The sequence below is a fragment of the Dasypus novemcinctus genome, chromosome 3 (assembly GCF_030445035.2).
Source record: "Dasypus novemcinctus isolate mDasNov1 chromosome 3, mDasNov1.1.hap2, whole genome shotgun sequence".
NCBI classification, from domain to species: Eukaryota; Metazoa; Chordata; class Mammalia; order Cingulata; family Dasypodidae; genus Dasypus; species Dasypus novemcinctus.
In genome coordinates this window covers 156,904,956-156,929,458 of record NC_080675.1, presented here as the reverse complement: position 1 = coordinate 156,929,458, position 24,503 = coordinate 156,904,956, and the positions used below count along the sequence as shown (strand labels likewise).

At 37.4% G+C, this 24,503-nt stretch overlaps 1 protein-coding gene across 1 annotated transcript in view; it reads right to left on the bottom strand.

The window, feature by feature from the left end:
- CERS3 (ceramide synthase 3) overlaps positions 1 to 24,503 on the bottom strand; it is a 189,430-nt gene that overhangs the window by 52,144 nt on the left and 112,783 nt on the right. Inside the window, exons 7-9 of the mRNA XM_058294623.2 lie at positions 10,402 to 10,494; positions 7,348 to 7,476; positions 3,343 to 3,449 (exon numbers count right to left, since the gene is read on the bottom strand). Coding sequence (XP_058150606.1) covers positions 3,343 to 3,449; positions 7,348 to 7,476; positions 10,402 to 10,494 — 329 coding nt within the window. The remainder of the gene's footprint in view (positions 1 to 3,342; positions 3,450 to 7,347; positions 7,477 to 10,401; positions 10,495 to 24,503) is intronic.

Here is a 24,503-nt window from a genome sequence, read left to right as displayed (position 1 = left end):
TGAATTCAGGGAAGTGTCAAGATCAAGAAAATGCCAAATGGATCTAACTTATTCTTCTTGACACGCAGAAATGCTGGCAAGAAAATGATTGTTAGGTCTAGTATTTTAAAAGTAGTGGGTATAAGGCAAAATAACACGCTACTTCCATAATCACTTGGCCCCACATGATGCTCAGTCTTTATTGGGAGAGACTAAGCTTGTTGGTTTATTTTGAGACATCATAAGAAAGTCTGTGATGAATGTTCTTCATTGTTAAATCAAAAGTCAACCATAGTGGACATGGAGCTGCCCTGGATGGTGCTCCAGGGGCAATCACCGGACATTGTAAATCCTCACAGGGCCCACTGGATGGAATGGGGGAGAGTATGGGCCATGATCTGGACCATTGACCATGAGGTGCAGAGGTGCCCAAAGATGTACTTACCAAATGCAATGGATGTGTCATGATGATGGGAATGAGTGTTGCTGGGGGGCGGAGAGGTGTGGGTGGGGTGGGGTTGAATGGGACCTCATATATATATATTTTTAATGTAATATTATTACAAAGTCAATTAAAAAAAAAAGTCAACCATAGAAGCAATACTATAAAACTTTCCAGAGAGTTCCCTGAACTAAATGCTTCCATGGTATGTGTTTTACAAATATGTTTATAAATTCTCTGAAATTACTCCCATCAAAACATGGAATCAGAGGGTTTCTGATGTTGCAGTTTTAGTGTTGGAATTTGATGCTGAAGTCTTAAGCTGGAGCCCCAGGAAATCAGCACGCAGAGGAAAGAGAAGCAAGCCCTGGGAAGAGAGGACCTGAGCCAGGAGAACAGAGAGGAATAGAGATGGCTCCTTAGACATGGCAGAAACCCCAGGGAGAACAACAGAGCTGTTCACCTGATAGTCTACAGCTAACCTTGTGGAGAGAGGCAAAGTCTAGAGAGCCTCATAGTCTACAGCTGACCTTGTGGAGAAAAGAGAGGAGCTGAGCCCAGAGGAACCCAGGAAGCCTGAACCCTCACAGACGTCAGCAGCCATCTTGCTCCAACACATGGAAATAGACTTTGGTGAAGGAAGTAACTTATACTTTATGGCCTGGTATCTGTAAGCTCCTACCCCAAATAAATACCTTTCTAAAAAGCCAAAAAACAAAACAAAACAAAAAAACCCATGGAATCAATTTTTCTTCCCTTGAACATGAGTTGGCCTTAGTGATCTGGTTCCAATGAAGAGAATAAGGTCTAAGTGACATCTTGTGACCTCGAAAGCTAGGTTATAAAAGAAGATACAGCATCTGCCCAGTTCTTTCTTAGGGTAGTTACCCTGGAAACCCAGCGGCCATGCTATGAGTATGCACAGGCCAAGTGGAGAGGACAATATGTAGGTGTTCCAGCTGACAGACCCAGCTGAGGTCCCAACCAACAATCAGCATCATCCAGTTAATTTTATAAGTATTGTCTCAACCATGTGAGTAAGGAAGTCTTGAAGAAAATTCCAGTTGCAGGAGAGACCCTAAGTGAAAACCAACCATCTGTCTGAGGTCAGTCAACAACCAGTATCATGGGAGATAATAACATTAAATGAATGTGGTTGTTTTAAGTGAGATGTGTACAAACTATGGCCTGTGGGTAAAATCTGGCCTGTAGCCTGATTTCGTACAGCATATGAGCTAAGTATGGTTTTTATATTTGTAAAGGGTTGTAAAAAAACAAACAAAAAACAAAGAAAAATATGCGACAGAGACCTTATGTAACCCTTGAAGCCTAAAATATTTATTCTCTAGCCCTTTACATAAAAAGCCTTCTTACTCCTGCCTTAAGTCACTAAATTTTCAGATAGTTTGGTATATAGCAACAGATAACTGGAAGATATGGTGCTTTGGACCATAATAGGAGCTTCCTGACTGGCAGAATCATGGAAGTCACTGCAAAGCCTCTACTCAACTGTTGTCAGCAAGTTAATACTTTTCTTATCAGTAATTGCTATAATATTATGATTTTACAAACACACTTGTTCAATCAAAGCAAATGATACTAATGTGATTCATCAACCATGAGAACTATCTGAACTATGTACCTTAGTTTTGATTATAGATTAAATCAAAATTCTGATAGACTCACTAACAGTTTTAATAAAAACAGCTGATATTTACTGAGCTCGTACTATGAACCACACCCTGTTATAAGCTATTTCATCTATATTACCCCAATTAAGCTTTATAACAGCTCTTATTTCCATAAGAAGATGATCTAACCTGTCCAAGATGATCCAAGCGTAAATGTGCATTCATGAACTTAATCACTGAACCCTGTGGCATGCATTATCTCCAAATAATGCATACCATAATCAAGATACCCAGCCATGGTTTAAAGAACACTGCTGGCTTCCCTAGGAAGTCAAGTCCTATTGACTTTTCTGATCAGGCTTCCCTGGGTGCTCCACAAGGGTGTTATCCATTCACCTAGGAACAAGGGCCTGGAACCTGGGTCTCCAACCTTTCTCCTGGATCCTAGAATCTCCAACAGGGTTAATTTTTCTGTTTAGAGGAACTGAACTTCCCAGACTGGCACCAAACTCTGGTTGGTTATAAACTGTTGTTTCTAAACCACCTAAGGCTTCCTTATATAATTACTCTGTGATTTCCGTTAATCAATATTGGAAAATTATGCTTGCCAAAGGAATGGTTGTCATGGCAGATACAATATAGATTCTTCATTGGCAGCCCTTGGCTAAAAAAAAAAATTCAACAGACTGATCAAAACCCAACCAATATCCAAGGATATTCTAATCATTGTTAGGACCAGTGGCCATGGGGAATGAAATGAATGTCAGTTTCCTCACCTGTGAAGTAGCAATGGAAATATCTACCTTGATGATTTGCTGCATAGACTACAGCCAAAATACATAAGGGGCTTAATCCAGTGCCTGGCATTCAATTAATGGTGGTTATAATTATTATAATTTTAACACAGAAAATGTCTCTCTTTTTGAGAGGCGAGGATTGGTCAATGACATTTCACTGAGTAACTGGAAAAGCTGTTAGTTGAAAAGAGGGATCCAAAATCATGGAATGAAATGTAAAGTAAGTGTTGCTGCTTACCCTTTATCTTACTTGACTGAATGGGTTACACATTTTCTACCTTCCTTTGTCATAAGTCTTTGCACATTGAAGGGTGTTGTTTTAATTATTTATAAAAAATGGCTCCTTCATATTTTTTCTCCAACTGAACTTAACACAAATAACTAGAGATCAATGTAAGGAAAGAAAGGACAATGTTCTGACTTCAACAGTGTGCCAAGTCTACCTAAGCACAATGATGAAAGCCATGGCCAGGTAGCAGCCTTGTTTACTTACCAGAAGGGAAAAATAACCAGACGGGTGATGAAAAACGTGGCAGAGAAGATAAAAAACAGGGTGTTACAGGTTTGCTTCCATCGGGCATAAGAAAACATTTTAGCAGACTGAAAATAAAAGAAAAAGAAAATCCACTCAGATAATTAAAGTGGTACTAGCATAAATTAAAAAAAATAAATAATCGTGCATTAAATGATAATATGTCTGAGATATACTTCACAACAATCTGGGTAGGGGATAAGGTGTTCATAGGGAAATAGATGAAACAAGATTGGTCATATTGCTAACTATTGAAGCTGGATGAAGGGTCCATTATAGAATTCTCTTGATCTCTATATATTTGAAATTTTCCATAATATTTGTTTATAAAAATATGTTAAAGATACAGCATTTACTCCTGTCTTTTGCAGCAATACAAGTTAACAGAATTCATTTTAACATTATTTTATTTAACACCTAAATTTAACCAGGAGGAGTGCTGGATTGAAAAAAGGTTGGAATAGGAGTGAAATCCTGGGTTGGGAATGTAATCAAGGTGGCTACTTTAAGGCAGATGACAAAAGAGGGGGAGTCCGGATGCAACCTTTGTAACTCTGTCCTGGTTGAAATAAAGTTTTAAACACTTGATTTTTCCTACTTATTTTATGCTGATCTATACTACTCTTATTATCTGTGTTGAATTTTTAAAAATTACAGAAAGGGGTTCTTAAATGTGGTATAAAAAGGTTAACTGATGAGGATCCTCTATTGCATTATCCAGTAAGTGCTTAAGGCTCAACGTGAAAGTTAGTGGTGGGGAATAGGAGGTGCATGTCGGCAGAACCATCCCTCTTGGTAGCATAATTTAGACCTGGGCAGTTTCAGAACTGAAATTAGCCCAGAAGCTCAAGGCCCCTGAAGAATAAGAGAGGCAGCATGTTTATACTTCAGGAAGGGTTTACATTCCAGTCCCATATTTTTCCATACTTATCAAGGAATAAGGATATGATCTGGACTGTGGGTTGGTAGCCAAAACAGAATAACTTCAATTGCTGAGGTAAAGATTAGTGTGCCATGTGAGAGTGAGATGGGTATGGGTGCAAGATAAGGGTAGAGAGAAGGTCCAAAAATTTAGAGTGACTAGAATAGTCAACTCTTGGAAGAGTCAGAGGCCAGGTCAGGTAGTTAGCTAAAGATGTACATAGCTGTGAGCCAGGGCAGGTGGTTAGCTAAAGATGTACATACCTATGTAGGTCCCTTTGTTGTGGCAAAATAGCACTCCTTTGGACAAAAAATTTTTCTTGACCTTGGAATGATCAAATACCAGTCAGTAACTCTTCTTCGCCAAATATAAGTCAGGATACTGTTAAAATGTTGGGTGCTGGAGCCAAATTTGAATGTGTGGAAAAATTAGAGTATCAGGAAGATGTATGAGGAAGGAAAATGGCCATGTAGGAGCAAGAATCATAGATGCCAAGGCTGTTTTTTCTTACAAAGAAAGAGCTTAGAAATGACCCACCAATTGTCATGAGGAATATAAAAGATTAATAGGCTCCATCTTTCAGAAGGCCTAAACAGGGACAAAAGTTGTGTCTGGGTTCAATTAGAACTTGACTGAGGGGACAAGTACTAAAACAAACTACCCAAAGAAGCTGTGGAAGATGAATCCCTGGAGAATGTAAAAAACTGGATCCATGCCACTACTTATTGTCTCTACCACCAGATGATGGAAGATATTAGCCTGGCTCATTGAACCTTAAGTTAGATCATGACTTGTGAATCAAGAATGATTCATGATCATCAACAACATAAAGCTATTCTCATAGTTTAACCAAGAAGAGACCTTGAATTTAACATTTCATTTTTCTTATTTTCTTTTTTTTTCCCAAGGACTTCATAACATTATAGACAAAAATGAGCTAGACTTTACAATAAACCATAAGGTATAGCTATGACTTCTCATGTTGCACTTGGAGATAGAAAACAAAGCATTTAGTGATTTGTTCCAGTCACATACGGAGTTATGTCATAAAGATCACAGGAAGGGGGAGAGTGAGCAGGTGTGAGGGAGGCGGGGACTACAGAATGCTTATTCCCAGTCTGAAGATCTAACAACCCTTTAACAACATAATGAAGCTGTTTTTACAGTGGCCACACACCAAAGGCAACTGAACTAGAATAGCAAAATACTCTTAAGTCATGGACAATGTGGTCTTTATTTTCAGCAGGGTTCCTAAGATATGATCAGAGAAGGAGGTAATTATAACAGAGATGGCTACATTCAGAGAGCAACAGATGGCGAACCTGGCACAATTTTCCTTTTGCTAAGCCATTTGCTGTCCTGAAGTACATATAATAATCTTGACCTTTAGAAAGGGATTTATATGTCTAATTATAATTGTATATAAGGTAAAAACAAAATTCTATACACAGATAATATTTAACAGTAGCCAGTTGCTTTAAAATGGCTTCAAGTGACTTGTGGTTATATCTAGAACAGGAGTCAGCAAACTACAATCCAGCCTATGGAATAAAGCTGTTTAACCCTTGATTTAATGATTTTCACATTTTTAAAGGCGTATGAGAGGGAAGCCGATGTGGTTCAAATGACTGGGCTCCTGTCTACCATATGGGGGGGGCCTCCTGGGGAAGGCAAGATGGCCCACACAGTGAAGCTGGCCCAGGCAGAGAGATGGCCCATGCGAAAGGCTGGCCCATAGGGCCAGTTGGCCCAAGCAGAGTGCTGGCCCACATAGGAGGGCTGACCGCACAGAAGTACTGGCCTGCGCAGCAAGCTGGCCTGAGCAGAGAGGTGGCACAGCAAGATGATGCAACAAAAAGAAACACAAAGGAGAAACAATAAGAAACTCAGCAGACCAGGCAGCTGAGATGGTCCAAGAGATTGAGCACCTCTCTGCTACTCTGGAGGGTCCCAGGATTGGTTCCTGGTGTTGTCTAAAAGAGAAGACAAGCAGACGCAGAATGCACAGTAAAAAGACACAGAGAGTAGACAATGGGGGGGCGGGGGGCAGGATAAATAAATAAATAAATCTTTTTTAAAAAGAGGGTATGAGAAATGGAAAAAAAAATTTTTAAATCAAAAAAGAATATGTGATAGAGATCATATGTGGGCCACAAAGCTATATTTACTATATAGCTCTTTACCAAAATGTTTGCCAAACCCTGATCTAGAAGAACAAGTTCTATTAAATTGAATTTCTTTCAAATCAACCTATTTGCAATTATTAAACTTTAAAGAGGAAATTGTGAATATGAAAAGAGTGAGCATCATTTCTCTGGATTCATTATAAAGGAGTACGTTTAAAATAATATCTAAGTGGCTTTGGGACATGTTGCTCTAAGCACAGCATGAGGCTTGGCTGTGAAGAGGACCATTCTATGGCTGCATTAGGGCAAAAAGGAACCAATACTAACAGAAAAATGTAGAGAAAACAATCCTAATTTTTCTTCATTCCTCATATTATGTGTGATATGGAATTGTTTCATAACACTATTTTAATGTCCCTGCTCCAGAAAACATTCTAAGCCCTCTTTTTTCTTAGAAAAGAAATGTCCTTTAAAAAAAACAACAGGAGCTCTCATTCTTTAAAGCAATGAATTGGACTGTAACATTTAAGTATTGGCTTAGGCAAATGAATATATGGTGCCTCCCAACTTGAGAATCCACAATGCCATGAATTCAGGTTTTCCTTTTAAAAGATCAGAGCTCATTTCTTCTTCAAATATCTCATCTTACTTCCTGAGCTAGCATCTGCATGCAACTTTCATAGGTGGAATCCCACAAAGCAACCTCTCTCCAGTACCATGAAGAACATTTGAAAATAAAGATGAAAAATTTTCCTTTCTTTAATTTTGAAGGATCTGGGGACCCAGAGACATTCTCTAACTTTGAGTGTTTTCAGGACAGAGAGCACTGCTAAATCACTCACAGACAATTTCTTCTATGAGGAGCACAGAAACACAGGAAGTGGTGGTGGTGTTAGTTTTTTAATGTCAAATATTTACCTCCAGCCAGATGTCAGCTACATCATGCACAATCATCACAAGGGTCCCACTGCGAATAAAATTACAACACCAAGAGAAGCTCATCAAACTAAGAGCAGCCAAGTGATGGATGACATGAGCTAGAAAATCCTATATAATGAAGGGAAAATGGAAACCATTAGAATAGTTATTTCCCAATCACTGGGATAATAATAATAATAATAATCACTTACATCTGCATATTTATAAAATGTTTTTACTTTCATTTCTAAAAACAATCTTTATTAAGGAGATAGAACAAACATTTATCTTCACTGAGAAAGTTATGTAACTTTGAGACAGCTCAAATTCTTACAGTCTATTGAATAGTCATACATCTAAGTCCAAATCTGGCATTCCTTTCATCACCCCACATTGTGTGTGTTTGTATGTTTATATAGAGAGATATGGACATATATATACAATCATATATTACATATATATATACATGCAAAAGCATATTTCTGTGAACATTTACATTTATTGTTTATTCCCTGCCTAATTTCAAAGAGGAAAAAAGATATGATAAAACTACACAAGTATTAAAATGGGCATTACTGCCTATAAAATAAGTAACAAATGAAAGCGGAATAATAACAAATCTAGGATAAGGAACTCTATTGCAATTGAGCATAAAAACTTAAAGATTTTCTCTAAACATAAACAAATGGCCAATAAGCACATGAAAAGATGCTCAGCATCATTAGCCAGAAGGAAAATACAAATCAAAACCACCATGAGATACCACTTCATATCCACTAGGATGACTACAGTCAAAAAGATGAACAATAACAAGTATGGGCTAAGATGCACGAGAAAGTGGAATCCTTACACACTGCTGGTAGGAATGTAAAATGGTGTAGCTGCTTTGAAAAACAGTCTGGCAGTTCCTCAAAAGAGAAAACATAGAGTTACTACATGGCCCAGCAATTTTACTACTAGATATATACCCAAGGGAAATGAAACACATGTCTATACAAAAACTTGTATATGAATGTTCATAGCTGCATTATTCATAATAGCTAAAAAGTAGAAACAACACAAATATCCATCAAATGATGAATGGATAAGTGAAGTATGAAGCATGGTATATCCATATAATAGAATATTTTTCAGGCACAAAAAGGAATAGAGTACTGATACATGCTACAACACGGATGAAACTACAAAACATTGTACTAAGTAAAGGAAAGTAATCAGACAAAACCACATATCCATTTGTTTCCATTTAAACAAAAAGTCCAGAAGAGGCTAGTATACAGACACAGAAGGTAGAATAATGGTTGCCTAGGGTTGGAGAGGTTGGGGGAAATGGGGAGTGATTGCTAATGGGTATAGGGTTTATTTAGGGTTGATGACAATGTTCTAAAATTGATTATGATGTATTAAAAACCATTGAATTGTATATTTTAAATGGGTGAGTCATATGTTATATGAAGTATATCACAATAAAGCTGTTATTAAAAAAAATTAAGGTTTGTATTTCTTGGCAACCAAACCAAAAAGAATAAACATGGTACTACTACTAATAGTTCAATGTACAAGCACTTGACATATACCAGGAGGTCCTTTATATTAATTAACTTGCTTAATCCATACAACAACTACGTATGACAGGAACTATTTTTAGCTCCATTTTATTAATAAGTAAACCAAGTTTAGGGATTTTAACCAACATGCTCAGGGTGTCAGTGAGTGGTGAAGGCAGGGATTAAAACCTAGGCAATCTTACTCCAGAACCTGTGCTTTAATCACCTCCCAATTGTTTTAAGTCTCTTAAGACACATATTTATGAAACATATAATATCTATTTATACTTAATTTTTGAAAAAGTGCTAAATGCACCTGTAAATAATAAAACAGAAATCAACCACTGAGGAAACAAAGGCAGGAGAAATGTAGGATAACCACAGGATCAACCTATATAAGCCTATTTATGGAGACTTTCTAAGAAATTATTTTCAATTTCATCCCTTGAAAAATGACTCACTCAATTGTTTTGTGTATTCTAAGCCTAAACTAACATTAGTAACAACTAATTTATAGCTATTATGGATTTATGTGGGAAAGATTAATTCAATCAGATTTTTTATAGTATGTTCTCATGCTTCAAGTCTATAAGTTTCCTTTTATGATCTCCAGATGAAAGCAGTATGCCCCTTAGTGATGGATAATGTACACTATCAATACCTCAAACATCTTTTTATCAAGATAATTTCATTTTATAACATTGATTTAAATTAAACTTAATTGTATTTATCATATAAATTTTGCTACGATTTACACAGGGTGCAGCATATGAAAGATACGCACATCTATATATCACTGGATCTGTATTGTTAACATATATGATGAAATCTTGTGACTGTATCCACAGGCTAATTTGGTTTACTGGACCAACAAATAAGAGCCAATAGAAACAAAACAATCCCTAAAACACCTCTTTGTGAACCTCAGAGGTGGCATTTAGGATGCCTGTAATACAGTTTCCCTGCCCATAAAGCAAAGCCAATAAAAATGCCTGAAGCAACATTTGATAAAATAAGGAAAAAATGTTCTCAAAGTCCTTGAATACATAAAAAAATAACTATATAAAGTCTACTGCAATCAAATAAAAGATGTGTTTGCAGAATTGAAACCAGTGGTACTTCTCTTCTTTTAGCATTCAAGGACATTAAATTCCCACAAGCAAAAGAAGAAACAGATTTCTTCTCTTACTGAACAGAGATGATGGAGCTTCAAACTTAAAGTTTCTATAATGTTTTGTTACAAATATTTACCAAGGCATGAAAAAATGATTATAATTTGCACTATTCTATAAATTGTAAAAAGCATATATAAGAGATCCTCAATTAGACTAAGGGCCAGTTTGTCATCAGAAACCATGAAGAAAAGGGGGTGAGAAGAAAGTTTATGATATACATAAGGTTTAGGAAATGAACTTGAATTAAGCAAACATAAAGTTTAGAATTTGGGGCAGGGGGATGAAAGGTTTTTGAAGAAGTGATAAAGTAAATTTATAAATAAGACACTTACCTTCCTCTTGATATCAGAGCCAAGGCTAAATAGCAGAGACCAATAAAAACTCATCTCTAAAATGTAGTACCAGTACTGGGATGGTAGCATGGGCTGAGGAAATGAAAGTATTCGTTACTTTAAATGACACCATGTAAAAAACTTATTTTAACACTTGAAATATATTTATACTTGTATATATTCTACACAGTCCCATAAAACAATGATGATTTATAATCCAATATCCAAAAAGAAATTGGAGCGAGAGAGGTAACATCATCAACATGGTGACAGAAGACATCCTCTGAAAAAATCTCCCTAGAGAGTCAGCGAATAAAAGGACAAATTTCACTTGCTCAGAATTCTGGAGGATGGTAGAGACTAGAGAAGGACTCAACAAACACTAAATCAAAAGAAATTTCCATCCCAGACACACTGGTCCACTTTGCTCCCCCTCACTAGGCCCACAAAGTTTGGGAGTTACTCAGACGTAGCAACCCAGGTTCCTCCACTGGGGACACAGACCACAGAGCCATGCAAACAGTGAGTTAGAAACCCTCAGATATTCAGGGACAGGGACCCAACTCTGCAGACTCCAAGCTTCTGAGGAGTGCTTCATACAAAAGGTCCTTGGTGGTAACAGTTGGGGAAAGAGATAGACCACAGTAGAAACATTGACTGGGAATTGGCATACCCACTCGATCCAGTTTTTGTTGGCTGGACAACCTAATACAAACCAGACTTTTCTGGAGTGATTCACCTTTCTGGATTGACCCCATTCATTTACCCAGGGTGAGAAAGCCTAAAGAGGAAGAAAACAGAGGCAGAAAAGCCTCAGAGAGAGAGAGAGAAGAAGGGGAGAGGGTGGTTAAACTTAATGAAAAGTTTAAGAAAAATAGGGCACTGAGTGAGAAAGAGAATTTCAACAAATCAGAGGAGAAAACTCTGCAGAAAAACAAACAGAACAGATCAGGTTCAGGAGAAGGAACAAAGGAAAGGAAGCTTTCTCCTAGAGGTGAAACAATTACACAATAAGTGAAATCTTAATAATTGTACCGCATGTTCAGGGTGAGAATCATGAAGAAGATCTGAAAAAATCTGGTAATTAATCATGGGTTATGGTAAAGGTCTAGAATAAGTTGAACTAAGCATCAAAGAAGAGCTTTAGGACAAAGCCAATCAACAATAAAACCCTAGACAACAAGGGAGAAACTGATCTTCAGAGTTAACTCATCATGATAATCAGATGCCTAGACAGAAGTAAAAAATTAGAAGCCATACTAAGAAACAGGAAGACATAGCTCAGTCAAGAGAGAAAACAATGAAACTACAGAGGAGACAGAATTTGAAATAACTAATCAAAGAAGTTCAAACAAATACCCTAAATCAATTCAAGAAGATTAAGGAAAATATGGCTAAAGACATAAAGGATATTAAGAAGATAATGTGTGAGCATAAAAAAGGATTTGAAAGTATAAAAAGAAACATAACATAAATTATGGTGATGAAATGCACAATGGTAGAGATCATAAATACATAAGAAGCGAATGGATGTGCCTCAAGAGGTTGGGCACCTGCTTCCCACAAGGGAAGCCCCAAGTTAAACAAAAAAACAAACAACAAGCTAACAAACAAAAAAACCAACTCAGGGGGCTGATGTGGCTCAATGGGTGAGTGCTGGCGTCCCACATATGAGGTCTGGGTTTCAACCCCTGGCCCTGATACATCGAAAAGAAAAAAAATACATGAGAGGCATAAAACAACAGGTTTGAACAACAGAAGAACAGCAAACTAGAAGAGAGGACAATCAAAATCATACATTCAGAAGAACAGACAGCGAAAAGAATAGAAAAAAGTTGAACAGTGTCTCAGGGATTTGAGTAACAGGACAAAGTGCACAGGAATGTCCCAGAAAGAATATTTGAGGAAATAATGGCCAAAAATTTCCCAACTTTTGTGAAAGACGTGTCAAATAAACACAATGAACTCTAAACAGAATAAATCCTAATAGACCTACCAAGACACATGCAATCAGAATGTCAAATGCTAGAGATAAGGAGCAAGTTCTGAAAGCAGCAAGAGAAAAGTGATTTGTCACATAAAAGAGATCCTCAATAAGACTAAGGGCCAATTTCCCATCAGAAACCATGATAAGAAGGGGGTGACAAGGCAGTAGTATGATATATATATATATAAGGTTTGGAAAGTGAAAACCTGCCAACCAAAAATTCTTTATCTGGAAAAACTGTCCTTCAAAAATGAGGGAGAGTTTAAAATATTCACAGATCAGGGAGTGGATGTAGCTCAAGTGGTTGAGCACCTGTTTTCCATGTATGAAGTCCCGGGTTCGGTCCCCGGTATTTCCTAAAAAAAAAATTAAAATATTCACAGATAAACAAAAACAGAAAATTCATCAACAAAACACCTGCCTTACAAGAATTACTAAAGGGAGTGCTGCAGGTTGAAAAGAAAAGATAGGAATGAGTGGCTTGGAGTAATGTGAAGAAATGAAGATCATCAGTAAGGGTAACTAAAACTAAAACCCATTTGCACTGTATCCTCAATATACTACTTGACTCTTTAATTCCTATATGAGTCAGAAGGCAATTGAACAAGAAAAGGATCTGTGACAGTTTGAGATTATTTATGAATCCCAAAAAGAAAGATTTTGTTTGTAAATTAATCTATTCCTCTGGGTGTGATATCCTTTGATTATTCTGGATTCAGTTGAAGGGCCCTTGATTAAATTACCTGTTAAGACTGGGATTTTGATTCAACCACACAGTAAGGTGTAACTAAGGTTGAGTCCCTGCCCCCTTGGTGGGCTGGTATAAATAGACACTCAGTCAAGAAGACATGTGGGAAGAGAGAGAGAGCTTTGTCATTTTTGATCCTGCAGCCCTGAGGAGAGATGAACCATTTGCCTGATAGTTTGCAGCTGACCTTGGAAAGAGACCAGAACACCTGAGAATGGTAGAGAAAGCCCAGAAAGAAATGAGCCCCTAAGCCTGGAGAGAAAGGAAGCCCTGAGAGACAAGTCCTATGCCAGCCTGCAGCTGAGAGAGAGGACACCCAGAGGGACTGCTGAACACCCACAAAGATCAGTGACCATCTTGCTTCAGTATATGGCAACTGACTTTGATGAGAAAGGAACCTTGAATTGGACTCTCTAGGGCCTTCTAAGTGTAAGCTTTTACCCCAAGTAAATGCCTTTTATAAAAGCCAAAAGATTGCTGGTACTTTGTATCAGTACCCCTTTGCCAGACTAATATAGGCATATTTCTTGTCCGTGTGTGTTTCTTTTTTTTGTCGTGGGGGAGGGGAGGCATATTTCTTGACAATGGACATGCAAAATATAAAGTGGTAAAGTGGGACAAAGGCAGTATAAAGAAGGGAACCAGAGGGATATAGGAGAAGAGAATGGGTTTGCTGTTGAAGCTAAGTTGGTATCTTCTCAAATCAGCAGGTTATAGATACAGGTTGTTTACTATAAACACCAGAGTGACCACAAAGAAAGTATTTTAAAAATATTCAGAAATAGAAATGAGAAAGTGCTTAATGAGATACATCACAAAAGATCAATATATAGAAAAAGAGATTGCAATAAAGAAAGAGAGACCAAAAAAAAAAAAAAAAAAGACCACTACATAAAAAAGTAAAAGATAAAATGGCCAAAGTACTACTTTTATGGTAATAACACTGAATGCTAATGAATTAAACTTTCCAATCAAGAGGCATATTGGCAGAATGGATAAAAAAGCGTGATCCAACTATGTGTTGTTTGCAAGGTACTCATCTTAGGTCCAAAGACACAAATAGATTGAAAGTGAAAGGTTGCAAAAAATATCCCAGCCAAAGAGGAACCAAAAAAGAGCTGGGATAGCTATGCTAATATTGGACAAAATAGACTTTAAGTCAAAAGCCCTTAGAAAAAGAAGGAAACTATATATTAGCAAAAGGGGCAATACACCAGAAGAAATAGCAATCATAAATATTTCTGCACCTAAGCACAGGACCCCAAAATACATGAGGAAAACATTGGCAAAACTGAAGGGAGAAACAGACATCTCTACAATCATTGTTGGAGACTTCAATACACCACCACTCTCATTAATGGATAAAATATCTATATAGAAGATCCATGAGGTAACAGAAAAATTGAATAATATGATAAATGAACTAGACCTAACAGACATATATAGAACATTGTACCCAAAAGAGCAGGATATACATTCTTCTCAAGTGCACATGGATCATTCTCTAGGATAAACCACATGTTGAGGTCACAAAACAATTTTAAATAAATTGAAAAAGACTGAAATTATGTAAAGCATTTTCTCTGACCATAACAGAATGAAGATGGAAATCAATAACAGACAGAGAACTGGAAAATTTACAAATACATGGAAGTTAAATAACACATTCTTAAACAATCACTGGGTCAAAGAAGAAATTACAAGGAAAATCAGTAAATATCTTGAGACAAGAGCACAACATATAAAAACTTATGGATCAGTGAAGGAAGTGCTGAGAGGGAAATTTATTGCCCTGAATGCTTCTACTGAAAAAGAAGAACTAAAATCAAAGACCTAACAGCAGCCGTGGAGGAACTAGAAAAAGAACCGAAAACTAATTCCAAAGCAAGGAGAAGGAAAGAAATAACAAAGATTAGAGCAGAAATAAATTGGGAATAAAAAAAATAGAATTAACACCACCAGAGTTGGTTCATTGAGAAGATTAATAAAATTGATAAACTCTTAGCTAAACTGACAAAAAAAAAAAAGAGAGAGAGAGAGAGAAATGCATGTAAGTAATATCAGAAATGAGAGGAGGGACATTACTACTGACCCCACAGAAATAAAAAAGATTATGGGGATATTATGAACAAATGTTTGCCTACAAAAGATGAAGAGGACAAATTCCTAGAAATGCACGAACATCATATACTGACTCTAGAAGAAATAGAAGACCTCAACAAACCAATTATGAGTAAAGAGATTGAATCAGTCATCAGAAACCCTGAATGCCCTGAATGCCCCCCACATCCAACACCCCAAACCAACAACCCTCACTTGCCATATTGCCAAAAGTTCATTCCCAGCATTGCAGTTTCAACCACGTACCCGCCAATCCTCAGTGTTCACCTGCTCCTTCCCCTAACCTTCCCCCCAATTCCATGTGGACAGTCCAGCCCACCCTCCCCATCCCACCCCTCCAACAAAACAGCACTGCCAACCATTACACCACTGTCATGCCCCTCCACTGTACAACTACACACTTCCACCTTATCATATATTTTGCCCATATGGGCATTGGCTCTCAACCTTCTTTTCCCTTTCTACTTCCTGTAAACCTGTTTTCCAGACTCTAGCTCTGTGAGTCTGCTCAATTGGCTTAATTCATATCAGTGAGGTCATGTAATATTTGTCCTTCAGTGCCTGACTTGCTTCAATCAATATAAGGCCCTCAAGATTCATCCATGTTATCCTGTGTATTGATACTGTATTCCTTCTTACAGCTGATAATATTCCATTGTATGTATACACCACAATTTGTTTATCCATTCATCTTCTGAAGGGCATTTGGGTTGATTCCAACTTTTGGCAAGAGTGAAAAATGCCGCTATGAACATTGGTGTGCATATATCTGTTAGTGTCCTCGTTTTCAGTTCTTCCCAGCAGTGGAATTGCTGGATTGTATGGCAGTTCTATAGTTAGTTTTCTAACTATAACTGTCCTTCACAGTGGCTACACCATTCTACATTCCACCAGCAGTGGATGAGGGTTCCCATTCCTCCACATCCTCCCCAACACTTGCAGTCCTTTGTTGTTGTTTTTTAATAGCCATCAGTCTAATGGATATAAGATGATATCTTGTAGTTTTGACTTGCATTTCCCTAATAGCTAGTGATGTTGAGAATCTTTTCATGTGCTTTTTAGCCATTTGTATTTCTTCTTTGGAGAAGAGTCTATTCAAATCACTTGTCCATTTTTTAAATGAGTTGTTCGTCTTTCTATTTTCATGGTATAGGATTTTTTTATATATGCTGGATATTGGCCCCCTATCAGATATATATATATATATATATATATATGGGTGAACCTGGGGCAGGCTCCTAGGGAGTGTGTGAGTGTGCACCTTGCTATAGTGTGTTATACCAATGGGTGGAGTCCCATATAATAAGTAGCAAGGTGGTGATGTCCCATCCTGGGGAAGCCCACTATGTTCTCAAATAAAGGGGCAGGAGTCTCTCAAGAGGATGGGCAGTGCCTAATAGGGGAAGGCAGACCAGAATGTCAAGCCCTCAGTGTTGTTGCAAGTATCTATGCATCTTGCCCTTCAAGGAGTGAAGTCTGGTGGTTGCCATGGGTCCCAAGGAGAAGGCGGGAAGGAATAGGATAGATGGAACAGGGGACATTTTGGGGGGAGATGGAAGTGTTCTACATGATCTTGCTATGATGGATACAGGCCATGTTGAATTGCATCAAAGTTTATAAAAGTGTATGGTCCAAAATATAACCCATAATGTAAGCCATTTACCATAGTTGGTAGCTATGTTTCAATATTTGTATATCAGTTGTAACAAATGTATCATACACATATAAAGTGTTATTAATGGGGGCGGGAGGGAAGGGAGAAGATGTTGCGAATGTGGAAGTCACCTGTATTTGGCACATGACTTTTCTATAACCTAAAACTTCTTTGAGGACAAAATGAAAAAAAAAAAAAGTAAGACACTGGGGGAATAAACAGAAGAAAATGTCACTATACATATAGGACAACAGATCTTACACTGATGAAAAGCAAAATGTCAAAAAATTTTTTAAAATATTTTTTCATTATCCCAAATTTTTACTTAAAATTTTTAAAAAATTTATTTCTTATTTTTAAAACTATCATTAATATTTAATTTTCTTATTAATTATATTTGCATATTTTATTGGCTTCATTTTTGAAGAAGTTTTGGATTATGGAAAAGTTATAACTGTGGCAGGGAAGGATCACTGGTGTGGGGTGTCAGTGATGGGGCATACATGGGAGGAAGCTCACCTGGGCATACACATAAAGCATATAAATATGTTCAAATGTTCAAGGGGCATTGTCACAGTGGGTGGAGATTCATACAATAACCAAAGGAATATCAAATTCCCATCCTGGTGAGCACTGCCACATTCTCTGTTGCATCAGCAAGAATCCCTCAAGTACAGGGGCAATGATGAGTGAAGGAGGATGGCCCACTGAGGGGCCCTTGATATTGATATTGATGACTGTGCATATGAACCTTTACTCTTGAAACTGAAATTTAGCCTAGTATAATAGGGTGCCTGAAAGTTGCCTCATGGGCCCCTCTTTGTTGCTCAAATGTGGCCTCTCTCCAAGCCAAACTCAGCATATAAACACATTACCTTCTCCCCTGGTGTGGGACATGACTCCCAGGGATGAGATTCCTGGCACTAAGGGATTATTTACCAAGCTCCAACTAGCAATGCATCTGGAAAAAGACCTTGATCAAAAGTAGGAAAAGGTAAAGACAAATGAGTTCATATGGCGGAGAGTTCAAAGTGAGTCAGGAGGCCATTCCAGGGGTTACAATTATGCACATTTCAGCAGGATCTCTTTGACTGCCAAAGTAGATACTATCCAATATAGCTGGGATCCAGAGGGCTCTGAAGATATCCACACTAGCCAAAGCACTCAGAGTTTGGTGCCTTGACAGTGGGCCCTACTTTGGAATTTATATTCTCTAGAGTTGGATTCAGTTGTGGTTTCCCTACACATGGCTCTTCTGTCCTTCTCTTTGAACCAATAATTAGTACTAGAGTTGGTAGGTGTATGTCCAAGAGAATTAAATCTTTGGGGTGTCCATGTGCAAGCTGGTCCCTGATTCTCAAAGGAGTTGCAAAACCCACTCTCCAGTTCATTGGTCTCACCCAGGACAACAAACATGGAGGTGATGATGGACAACTACCATACCAAGGAACTGAGATATTCTACAACTGCAAGCAAAGAAAGTCACATCCATTGGCAGTATGGAATCATTTCCCCTCTCAATTAGAATTGGATTGCACATTACCATTCCAGAATCCTCAGGATTGGGGAATGAACTATGAACTATGGACTAAAGTACACTTAACTGTTATTCTACCATAGACTTATTATGATTGTAGCAATGGAAGAAATTATATCATTGATGTGGAGGCAGTGGCCACTGGAGGTTCTGAGGGCAGGGAGAGGGAAAATCAGGTGTAATACACTTGGGAATTGTCCTGAATGATATTGCAACAACAGACACAGGCCATTATAAATCTTGCCACAACCAAAGAATTGGGTGAGAGAGAATATAAACTACAATGTAAATTTTAATTCATGATTAGTCGCAATGCCCCAAAATGTGTTCATCAATTGCAATAAATGTACCTAACTAATAAAGGATGTTGTTAATGTGGGAAAATGTGGGAGGTGTGGGGAGTGGAGTATGTGGGAATCCCCTATATTTTTTATGTGATATCTGTATAATCTAAGTGTCTTTAAAATTTTTTAAAAATAAAAACAATATTAAAAAATAAAACAAAAACCTCCCAACAAAGAAAAGCCCAGGGCCAGATGGCTCCAAGGGAATTCTATCAATCATTCCAAGAAGAATTAACACCAATCCTGTTCAAACTTTTCCAAAAAATCAAAGAGGATGGAATACTATATAACTCATTCTATGAGGGCAACATCACCTTAATACCAAAGCTGAATAAAGATACTATAAGAAAAGAAAATTACAGACCAATTTCTCTGATGAATATAGATGCAAACCAAATCCAACAGCACATTAAAAAAATTATACACTATGATCAAGTGGGTTTAATGCCAGGCATGTAAGGGTGGTTCAACATGAGATATCAATTAATGTAATAGACTACATTAACAAATCAAAGGCAAAAAACCACATGATCATCTCAACTGATGCAGGAAAGGCATTTGACAAAATCCAGCATACTTTCTTGATAAAAACTCTTTAAAGATTCGAATTGAAGGAAGTGTCCTCAACATGATAAATGGCATATATGAAAATCCACAGCTAACATTGTACTCAATGGTGAAAGCCTGGACGTTTTCTTTCTAAGATCTAGAACAAGACAAGGATGCCCACTGCCACCTCTATTGTTCAACATTGTGCTAGAAGTTCTGGCTAGAGCAGTTAGGCAAGAAAAAGAAATAAAAGGCATATAAATTAGAAAGGAAGAGGCAAAAAACTTACTATTTTCGGATGACATGAGCTTTTATAATGAAAGATACTAGAGCTAATAAATGAATTCAGAAAAGTGGTAGGATATAAGACCAACACAATAATCAGTGGTGTTCCTAAACACTAGGCATGAACAATCTGATGTGGAAATTAGAAGGAGAAAGGAATGAAAAGAGGGCAGAAAGAATATTTGAGGAAATAATGACTGAAAACTTTCCAACCCTTACAAAAGACATAAATACCAATATTCAAGAAGGACAAAGCACTCCAAACAGAATAAATCTGAATAGACCTACCCTGACACACCTACTATGCAGAATAACAAATATCAGAGATAAAGAGACAATTTTGAAGGTAGCAAGAGAAAACTAGGCATCACATACATGGGAAACTTGGTAAGATTAAGGGTCAATTTCTCATCAGAAACCAAGGAGGTTAGAAGAAAGTGGTATGATGTGTTTAAGGTACTGAAAGAGAAAAACTGCCAGCCAAGAGCTCTGTACTCAGCAAAACTGTCCTTCAAAAATGAAGGTGAGTTCAAAATCTTCACAGACAAACAAAAACTGATAGAATACGCTACTAAATGACCAGAATTATAAGAGATACTAAAGGAAGTGCTGCAGCATGAAAGGAAAAAACAAGGGAGAAAGATTTGTAGAACAGTACAGAAATGAAGATTATTAGGAAGGATAATCTGAAGGGTAAGAAAACAGACAATAGAAAAATATGACAACAGAAAACCAAAGGAAATGGAAGAAGTAAGTAGTGCCTTTATAGTAGTATCATTGAATGCTAATGGCTTGAACTCCCCAATCAAAAGTATAGACTGATAGAACGGATAAAAATATATAAGCCATCCATATGTTGTCTCCAAGAGACTCACCTCAGACATAAGGACACAACCAGGTTAAAAGTGAAATGTTGGAAAAAGATATTCCATGCAAATAGTAACCAAAAAGAGCTGGAGAAGCAATACTAATATTGGACAAAATAAATTTCAAATGCAAAACTGTTATAAAGGATGAAGAAGGTCATTATATATTAATAAAAGGGGCAATACAGCAAGAAGAAATAATTATACTAAATATTTATGTACCTAACCTGAGTGTGCCTAGATACATGAGGCACACACTGGAAAAACTGAAGTGAGAAATAAATGTCTACAATAATAGTTGGAGACTTCAATACACCATTCTCAGTGTTGGATAGAACATCTGGGAAGAGGATAAAAAAGAAACAGAGAACTTGAATAAATATGATAAATGAACTAGACCTAACAGTATCTATAGAGCATTATACCACAAAACAGCAGGATATACTTTCTTTTCAAGTGCTCATGGATTCTTCTCCAAGATAGACCATATGTCGGGTCACAAGACAAGTCTCAATAAATTTGAAAAGACTGAAATTATAGAAAACATTTTCTCTGATCATAATGGAATGAAGCTTGAAATCAAGAATGGATGGAAAAAGGGAAAATTCATAAATATATGGAGATTAAACAACACACTTAAATAATCAGTGAATCAAAGAAGAGATTACAAGGGAAAAATGAAAATGAGAACACAATATATCAAAACCTATGTGATACTGCAAAGACAGTGATAAAAGGGAAATTTATAGCTCTTAATGCTTATGTTTAAGAGAAGAAAGCTAAAATTGAAGATTAACTGCACACCTGGAGGAACTAGAAAAAGAATGGCAAACTATTCCCAAACCAAATGTAGGAAAGAAACAGTAAAATCAGAGCAGAAATAAATGTAACTGAGAACAACAACAAAAAAAAAAAAAAATAGAAAGAAATCAACAAAACCAAAGTTGGTTCTTTGAGAAGATCAACAAAATCTACAAACCCTTAATTATACTGACAAAAAAAGAAGATGCAAATAAATAAAGTCAGAAATGAGAAGGGGGACATTATTACTGACCCTGTAGAAATATGAGAAATCATAAGAGGATACTATGAAAAACTGTATGCTAAAAACTCGACTATGTAGAGGAGATGGAAAAATTCCTGGAAATACACAAACTACCTACACTGATCCTAGAAAAAATATTACTAGAAGACCTCAGCAAACCATTCACAAGAGAAGAGGTTGAAATAGTCATCTAAACCTCCCCAAGATGAAAGACCTGGGACCAGATGCCTTCACAGTTGAATTTTACCAATCATTCAAAGGCGATTTAATACCAGTCTTGCTCAAGCTCTTCCCAAAAAAAAGAACTGGAAAGGAAAGAAAGCTACCAAACTCATTCTATAAAGCCAACACACCCTACTACCAAAACCAGATAAAGATACTATAAAAAAAGAATATTACAGACCAATACCTGTAATGAATATAAATGCAAAAATCCTCAACAAAATACTTGCAAACAGAATCCAAAAGCACATTTAAAAATTATACACCCCAGGGAAGCAGACTTGGCCCAATGGATAGGGCATCCACCTACCACATGGGAGGTCCACGGTTCAAACCCCGGGCCTCCTTGACCCATGTGGAGCTGGCCCATGCGCAGTGGTGATGCACGCAAGGAGTGCCTTGCCACGCAGGGGTGTCCCCCATGTAGGGGAGCCCCACACGCAAGGAGTGAGCCCCATAAGGAGAGCCGCCCAATGCGAAAGAAAGTGCAGCCTGCCCAAGAATGGTGCCACACACACGGAGAGCTGACACAACAAGATGACACAACAAAAAGAAACACAGATTCCTGGTGCCGCTGATAAGGATAGAAGTGGTTACAGAAGAACACACAGTGAATAGCTGTGGGGGGGGGGGAGAGGGAAGGGGAGAGAAATGAATTTTTTCTTAAATCTAAAAAAAAAAAATTATACACCACAATCAAGTGGGTTTTATCCCAGGTGTGAAAGGGTGGTTAAACACAAGAAAATCAATTAGTGTAATAAACCACATTAATAAATTGAAGAAGAAAAATCACATGATCCTCTCAATTGTGCAGAAAAAAAATTTGACCAATACAGCACTCATTCTTTGTTGTGGGAAACTGGCCTACCTGTTCCTTATTGTAAATGTTACACCTGTTCTATTGCAGATGTTGCAACTGTTCCCTATTATAGACAATGTTGCAGTTCTAATAGCAAACAGCTGCTTGGTAGTTTCTCAATAAATACAGGTGGAAACTAGGGTGGAGGCTCTCAGTTCCAAAAGCTGTGAGTCCCCTGGTCCTGATGTGGGCTATGGGTGGGAGGCTCTTTGTCTCTTAAGAGATAACCTGAACTATCTGTGACTTGTGGGTGTGGGATGATAAAAGGCTGCAGTCCTGCCCTTGGTGACCATGGCAAGGACTCCAGTCCCAGGAAACAGTTTAACAATGCAAGGTCTATAAACTTTAAGTATTCAGGGGAAATGCAAACCAAATATGCTAAAAGCTTATCTAGAATGCCTGAAGTCCATGCTAAAAGCTTACCTAAGATGTGGAAGATATATATATGCTAATTCAAGCCCATTGAGAACTGAAACAAAGGGACCATTTAACCTTTCCTCTCTGTATAAAAGGAACTTAAAAGTCTTGTTCCGGACCGGGATTGAAACAGAAAGCTCCTGAGTCTGGCCAGCCATCAATAAACCATTTTTCCTTCTCAAAATCATTCCTGAGTCCTGGTCTCTCTATACGCAAATAATTGAACCTCTCTCAAATTCTACAACAGTCCCATCTTTATCTCGTCTCTTGTGTGTCTCTCTCTGTCCTTTATTTTGTAAAGTTCTGCATTGTCTTCCCGTCAAGCCAACCTATTGTGAGCTGAGCAGCAATTCTTGAATAAAACACTTCAAAAGATAGGAGAAGGAAGCTTACTCAATATGGTAAAGTGCATATGTGAAAAACCTACAGCTAACATTGTACTCAATGGTGAAAGACTGAAAGCTTTCCCATTGAGATCAGGAACAAGACAAGGATGTTTGTTGTCACCTTTGTTATTCATTATTGTGCTAGAGGTTTTAGCTAGAGCAATTAGGCTAGATAAGGAAACAAAAGGCACCCAAATAGGAAAGGAAGAAATAAAACTTTCATTATTTGCTGATGATATCATCCTATATGTAGAATCTCCTGAAAAATCCACAACAATGCTGCCAAAACTAATAGATGAGTTCAGCAAAGTGATAGGATACAAGATTAATACACAAAATCAATAGAGTTTCTATATACTACTGATGTGCAATCTGAGGAGGAAATCAGAAAAAATTCCATTTATAATAGCAACTAAAACAATCAGATATTTAGGAATAAACTTAACCAAGGACATAAAGGACCTGTATTCAGAAGACTACAAAACATTGCTAAAACAAACTGAAGATTGAAATAAATGAATAGACATTCGTGTCCATGGACTGGAAGACTGAATATCATTAAGATGTCAATTCTACCCAAACTGATTTACAGATTCAATGCAGTCCCAATAAAAATCCCAACAGCATTTTTTTGCAGAAATGTAAAAACCAATTTCCAATTTATCTGGAAAGGTAAGGGGCCCAAAAAGCCAATAAGGATCTTAAAAAAGGAGAACATAGTTTGGGGACTCTCACTTCCCAACTTCAAAGCATATTACTTAGGTACAGTGGTGAAAACAGCATGGGACTGGCAGAAAGACAGACACATTGACCAATGGAACTGAATTCAGAACTCGGAAATAGACCCTCACATCTGCAGTCAAGTGATTTTTCACAAGGCAGTCAAGCCCTCCCAGGTAGGCCAAAACAGTCAATTCAACAAATAGACTGCTGGGAGAACTGAATATCCATTTCCAAAAGAAAGAAAGAAGACCTCTATCTCACACCTTACACAAAAATTAACTCATAATGGATCAAGGACCTAAATATAAAATCAATAACCATAAAACTCCTAGAAGAAAATATAGGAAAACATGTTCAAG